This window comes from Hyperolius riggenbachi, chromosome 2 (assembly GCF_040937935.1).
Source record: "Hyperolius riggenbachi isolate aHypRig1 chromosome 2, aHypRig1.pri, whole genome shotgun sequence".
NCBI classification, from domain to species: Eukaryota; Metazoa; Chordata; class Amphibia; order Anura; family Hyperoliidae; genus Hyperolius; species Hyperolius riggenbachi.
Genome location: NC_090647.1, coordinates 486,465,253 through 486,472,494, shown reverse-complemented (window position 1 = coordinate 486,472,494; position 7,242 = coordinate 486,465,253). Strand labels below are relative to the sequence as shown.

General features: G+C 44.4%; 1 protein-coding gene across 2 annotated transcripts in view; it reads right to left on the bottom strand.

Moving 5' to 3' along the window:
- The window catches only part of PIGL (phosphatidylinositol glycan anchor biosynthesis class L), a 225,813-nt gene that overhangs the window by 17,653 nt on the left and 200,918 nt on the right, over positions 1-7,242 (bottom strand). Inside the window, exon 7 of one of the 2 annotated variants that reach the window (XM_068270356.1) lies at positions 2,402-3,011. The exons of the other annotated variant lie outside the window; for it this stretch is intronic. Within the exon in view, the coding sequence (XP_068126457.1) occupies positions 2,886-3,011 (126 nt within the window). The 3' untranslated portion in view covers positions 2,402-2,885. Of the gene's footprint in view, positions 1-2,401; positions 3,012-7,242 lie in introns of those variants that run through there. 2 annotated transcript variants of the gene reach the window in all.

Here is a 7,242-nt window from a genome sequence, read left to right as displayed (position 1 = left end):
AGTGACACCTCAGTGCCCTGACTGAAGCTGCTCAGGGAGTCGGTATCCCTCTACTGTGTGACGTGTTCTGAAGCCCACTTGCTAAACACAAACCTTCCCACAGTATATCCTTAAAGGATAAGCGAGGCAACAGAGCTGCATATGTTTTTACCATATCTGCTGCATATTGTATCTGGGATGTAGACTGCGTCCTCCCGCAGCCCCCCTCCTCCCACAACCAATTGCCTCCAACAGTCCAGACCAGGCCTTGACCCTCCCCTGGGTCGCTGTCCTTGTCCTGGGAACAGGACTGCGCATTACACGCTGTGCCTCTGCAGTCTGGTAGGCTGCCCACATGCTCACATCGCGGGTCAAGGATGGCGACCCCGGGAAGGGGGGGGGTGGTACAAAGGAGGGGCCCGGTCCAGACCGATGGAGGGGGGAGGGGAGAACGCAGTTCGCATCTCAGATACCTTATGCAGCAGATAAGGTAAAAACTTTTATGCAGCTCTAATGGTACAATTATCAATAAAGAATTGCCCGAGCGATGAGATAAATGCAATGGGAAATAACATGTCATAATACATTGATTATTTCCCCATCAAGGAACCAATTTGTATTTCCCATTCATCACAACAGATGGATAGTGATTAGAATGATCACCATTAGAATCATTCACAGTTGATTTGGGACATTAACAAGGCTTGTTTTCTGTCAAGCGAATTGCATTTATCTGATCGCTGAAAATGGTACGGTTGGAGGGCACCTTAGAGACTTGAACCAAAAACAATACCAATGCAACAATACAAATACAGCATGTTCTGCTGTACACTCTACATTACCACTGGGCCAATGGACCGGCAGAGCACACTGGTGGTGGGACTAGCAAGGGAACAAGAGTGGCAGCAGGAACTTAAAGGGAAGGTTCAGGGAGGGTGGGTAAAAAATCAAAATCAATTTCCACTTACCTGGGGCTTCCTCCAGCCCGTGGCAGGCAGGAGGTGCCCTCGCCGCCGCTCCGCAGGCTCCCGGTGGTCTCCGGTGGCGCGCCCGACCTGGCCAGGCCGGGCTCTTCTGCGCTCCAAGGCCCGGAACTTCTGCGTCCCACGCCGGCGCTCTGACGTCATCGGACGTCCTCCGGGCTCTACTGCGCATGCGCAGTAGTTCTGCGCATGCGCAGTAGAGCCCGGAGGACGTCCGATGACGTCAGAGCGCCGGCGTGGGACGCAGAAGTTCCGGGCCTTGGAGCGCAGAAGAGCCCGACCTGGCAGCCGGCCTGGCCAGGTCGGGTCGGCCACCGGGAGCCTGCGGAGCAGCGGCGAGGGCACCTCCTGCCTGCCACGGGCTGGAGGAAGCCCCAGGTAAGTGGAAATTGATTATGATTTTTTACCCACCCTCCCTGAACCTTCCCTTTAAAGGAGTTATCAGGCAAAAAAAAAAAAAGTGTTTCACTTACCTGGGGCTTCTACCAGCCCCATGCAGCCATCCTGTGCTCTCGTAGTCACTCACTGCTGCTCTGGTCCCCCTCCATCAGCTAGTTTCGTTTTTGCTGACCTCGGGGTCGGCAGGCCGCATGCGTACATTTTTACGCATTCCCGCTGGTGCAGGAACATTAACACATACATTTTAAGTCTTTAGTGGTTTAACGCGTAAATTTTTGAACCACTAACGCGTAAAAATGTATGTGTTAATGGTCCTGCACCAGTGGGAATAAGTAAAAATGTACGCAATGTGGCCCTAAACTAGCTGACGGAGGGGGGACCAGAGCAGCAGTGAGTGACTACGAGGGCACAGGATGGCTGCATGGGGCTGGTAGAAGCCCCAGGTAAGTGAAACTCATTTTTTTCTGCCGGATAATTCCTTTAAGAGTAGAATGGGGGGGGCAAAGGCCCGCTCAGTTTATACTCAAGTCTATCATTTATATCTGTACTCTGGTAAAATGGGGCTTGGTTTTTGCTTGAATATTCTTATACTTCAGTGTTTATGTCAATTTAGTGATCTGAAATTGTGGTGAGGTATTTTTTTCTGCTTTAGTCACGCAAGTCTCTCACCCATTGTCCTTATCTGTCTGCTCTTTCTGTGTACAGCAGGTCCCAGAAGTAGGGCAATAAAAGCCTCTAACAAACATTCTAAAGGTAAGAAGCAGAGGTAGAATTGAATTTTTGTTAGTAATGAGCCATGTTGTTTGCATGCATTTTAATATGCTATTGAGATGCCCTGGGAGCTAAAAAAAAATGCTGCTCGGTTCACTTTAAGCATTTCCCATAGTCCGGGTCAGAGGAACGCCTAGCTTATAAAAAATGTTGTGGCTTTTGACGTTAGAAAAACAAGTGAAAGGTTTGCATTACAAATGTTTTTCGTTTGTAGTGTTCAATCCAGAAACCCTTCAATCCAGAAAAAACTGGATGGATTTTTCTTTTACTTTTTTCGGTTTCAAGAGATTTTTATTCCACGAGATTTTTATTGGTTTAGTAATACAAAAACATACAAACAGTAACTGTTTGTAAAAGGCATATTATCAACAGGTTCCAAAGCAGCATCTAAAGCTGCAACTATTGAATCAAGCTAAATAATAACACACATAGTCAAAACATCAGCAGTATCATCAACAGAAGGTTGACACTTGTAGGTTGGTCTTATGGCCAGTGGAGTTCTCCTTTCATTGGTTATACTTGATGGTTCCAGCAACTGGCAATTCACATTAACTACATCCAGCTGCAGAAATAGTTTGTTCCGCTGGATACACTTTAAAAATGTTATTCATTTCATGCGTGAAAAAGTAATGTTCCTGCCACCAAAACAATAATTTCCCCCGTAGCACTCTGTTCTCCGGTACTGGTTGGCCAGCTTTGCCCAGCATGTGACATTCAGCACCATATTAGCTTCACCCAAACATCTGAATACCATCAGCTTTCCTTTGTGGTCTTCGTGTCATGGAGAAAGTGTAAAGAGTTGACAATCAGATAACGGGAGAAGACCAGGTAGATGTGACGAAACCAGAGCAACTGGCTTTGATGACACATCATAGCTTCCTAGAAGACAAGCAGACATATAAGTTGAAATATTCTCTTACCATACAATCAAGGTATAAAAAGAGTAGGTACTAATGGATTATACCGTCCACAAATTCAGCAACTTCCTGTTCATATTTTAGTTGCTCTCCTGGTGAGATCTAGTTTGAAAGTCGAAGGTCTTGGCTTTTATTTACACTGGGTCCTGTCTTTCTCATGGACCCTTCCCAGGTTAGGCAGTGTTGAAAGAGGGAAGTTTACTGCACCTGGCGCCTGGACTTCTCAGAAGTGCCACCTGATACCCTCAGACGGTACAGCAGTCTTGCATCCAGCTGATGCCCTCTGCTGTGCCACTGAGGAGTCCGATCTGTTCTGAGGAAGAGTTCCCAGATATCTAGATGCAGCAGCAGAACACACAGATGATCTGTAAGGCGCCGTGCACTGTGACTGCAGAGGGTGGTGCGGCCGCCAACGAGTCCCGAGGGGTACAGAGTTCTTTGCTTCAGGAACCTGGAGATGTGCCTGCTGCCTCCACTGCTTTATTGCACCTGCAAGCAAACGCCCAGCTCCAGCCTCGGATCAAGCCCTCACAGCTGCATAGATTCTTAACCAGAGGACATCAGCTGGTACTTCTGGGATGTCTAGGGTAGGAGTGGACAAAGCAGACAGGTGGAGTGGACACCCCTCCTTCAACACTGCATAACTCAGGAACAGTGTATTGTAACAAATATAGGCCAAGACCTTTGACTTTCAAACGATGGTTAGATCTCACCAGGAGAGCATCTAGAATTTCAACAGAAGGCTGCCTGTGGACAGTATATGTATATACGAGTATAATGCTGATAAAATTTATTATTACTAATAAATTACTTACTTGTGAAATACAGAATTTATTACTGAATTGCGCTTCAGTAGTTATCTTCCTATTTCATTCACTTAAAGTCTCTAGGTTCACCAGCCACTGTATCAGAGTAACAGATTTAATAGAAATCTAAATTTTAGCTATAAAAAGGGCTCGAGTCTATTAGGCCAATTACTGAGCAGGTGAACAGAAATTGTTAACTTGTTACGCCTACAGATGAACTGCACAATGTCTGCAAAGGAAGATCTGATTATAGTGACACAGGAAATCTTACTGACTTTACAGTCTTGAAGATATCTGATATACATAATGCCTAGTACACACACCATACAATTTTCTGTAAGATTTTCTGTTAGATTTACATGCCAGATAGATAATTTCCAACATGTTGGAAATTGTCTATCTAACCATCTATCTGCCTAGCAATTAAGCATTGTTCTACTCAGCAGGAGATAACCAGACAATGCACCAGAGATAATGACCAGTCTCTACCAGTACTTTACAGAAAATAATCTCATTACAGAAAATCTTACAGAAAAATCTAACAGAAAATTGTATGGTGTCTACTAGGTAGACTAAAGGTGGCCATACACTTATAGATTTGCAGCAGATTTGACAATCAGACAGATTTCTGTCAGATGCCTGTCAAGTTGAATCTGACAGGAATCTATCTGATGTGTGCCACACACTAGGTACAGATTTCCAATAGATTTCAGAATTATATCTAATCAATCTAAATGCATTACTGGACCATTAGATCCAATGCAACTCTATAGGCCATCGATCTGCTGCCATCAGCAGATCAACCTAGATTTTCTATCCAGTCAGATAGATCAAATCGATCGAAATCGGCTGCAAAATGATCGATTGGAAATTGATTCTATCGAATCAGCCGATCAGTCAATCAATTCTATCTAATCAATCAATCAATTGATGGCTGAAATCGACCAGTGTATGGGCCCCTTTACAAGAAAGAGTTGACAGAATTATAAAGCAACAGAGTCTGCTGCCTGAACCCACTTATCCCCTCCCCCCCAATAGACGCACAGTATATAGAAGTGCTTGAGCCAAGCTTCTGGTGTTCATGGATTAACAGTCCGTGAGTGAAGTGCTTTGATGGCAGCAGGACTGTTCACCCATGGATGATGTCTATGGACAGTGTTTCAAGCTGTTAAGACTAACTAAAATACCTCCGTTTTTATGTTCTGATAGGATTTTTTATCTTAGAAGATGTGGATTAATTACCCATTATAGGGAGAGCCACTAGGGGAGCATCTATAAATCTTTATATTAATATAGAACAGTAAAGATGTCCATAGATCTAGCGATGTAAGGGCAGATTGACCAAGAGACAGATCTATCTCTGATCGAATCTGATCGGAGAAAGATCTGTTGACTACCCATACACCGCAGGCCTTGTGACACCGCCTCCTCTGCTATCTCCCCAAATGTTATGTGCCCTGCATTAAAATCTTTCACCTGTACGGGCGCCATGCCTTCTGCTGCTTCTTCTTCCTCATTCTCGTTCCACGGGACTGTACGCAGCAACCATCTGGGACCCAGGTATACAGAAGTAGGAGCAGCTGGACTTGTGCTGGCTGGACAGGCAAGATATTTTGATGTACGGGCATCCAAGGGCACATTAACATTTGGGGGGGGGGACAGTGGCTAGAGGTTCCATTGCATTCTTCGCTCATCCTGATATTGAACAACGTTACTGCCGTGCACCTGATCGACCACGTTGGCCCCAGATTTTCCAGGTTGAAATCGGTTGAATTGTCAAAACACCTGATACAGGCTGAAAACAAAAAATAACTACTGCCACACTACTGCCAGGCTCCATAGCTGGGCTGTACAGTAGGCTGAAAAGCCTGCATAGCCCAGTGCAACAAAAAAGAGCCTGGTGGGTAGGGGGGTCCAACACTGTGGTCCTCAAGTGGTTACGTTGGTACACATGACAATGTTTCATTAACAAATGTCACTAGGTAAATGATTCAATTTCAAAAGTGAAAATCTTTCCTCATTTAGAAACAAACTAAAGATTCCTTATAAAGATTACATTGGACCCCGAGCTCTTGCAAAGAACAGACTGAAAAGTGTTCATTCCATATAGAAATGAGTTGCACCGAGCTGTATTTGTTTATTTAGTTACAGTTGAGTGTAATGCTAGATTTCCGATCGATTTCCCATGAAAGTGATCGAAAAATCGATCGAAAATCAGATCGGACATGCTGGAAATAATCGATCTGCCAGAAAATCTCATCATGTGTACCTAGCATAACATAGCACCTCGAATTAGCCGTACAGGAAAGACAGATGCTTTAACCCTTCCATTGCTACCTGAGTATTCATCCAGTAAATTTTCAGGACTTTTTTGGGGGGGATTTCAGTGAATTGTAACAGACATTTTTTCGCTGATTGTTTTCATACTGTCCCTAATCTTTTAGCGCAGAGAGGAAGTTCTAAGCTCAGATCCACTTTAAAGCAAATTGCAAAGCCATTTAATAGAGTTGCAGTTGGCAGCTCTGTAAGATGTTATAATAACAGCACAGAAGGTGCTTTGTGCCATGGATAATGCACACATGGATCTTTCTTCTGTTTACACAGTCAAGTCAAACAGTAGAAAGCTTATTCTAAAAGTCAACACAAAGAAGACGCGAGTCATAAAACTGAGCGGAAAGTGTTGTACCTGAGCCAGCATTGTCTGTACATTTCTCAATGCTAATAAAACCTATACTGTCAGCCCATTTTAATTAAAACTGAACTATAATACAGTCTAATAACAAAAGGCACCATTACATTCTATCGCTACCACTTACCATATAAATCAAGTGTGTCAAACTCAATCACATAAGGGGCGATAATCTAAAACATAGTCTAAGTTGCGGGTCAAACTGTTTATTTAGGTTTAATTTATTGAACAGTTTCAAATTAATACTGCATAACTACAGTGACCATGGGAGTGGGGGCTGAGGAGTATAAAAGCCTGTTGCTCCCCCTGCAGATGAGTAGTACAGTAGAGCAGCTTAATAGTTGCCTGCTCCACTTCTGTCTCAGGTCTCTTCTGTTCATCCTGGCAGCAACACGCTCTATGCTGCATACCTCAGACTCCAAATGCATGTCACATGATGGGTAGCTGAGGGTATGCAAGTAAAGAGCTACAGCTGGCAGGAATATCAGACACAGCGCTGGAGCAGGACATTTTACACTGTAAAGCTGTGCTTCTCTGCTATGTGGGGACAGGGTGCCAGGGAAGGAAGGGTGTGTGGCTGTTTTTACCAGTCACAGGGTATGTCTGGATCCAAGTAGGGGTCCCATGGGTTGTTTCAGCACCCTGGTTCAAACTAACAATGTTTCAACAAGAAACACTGTCACCATTGTGCTCAACTG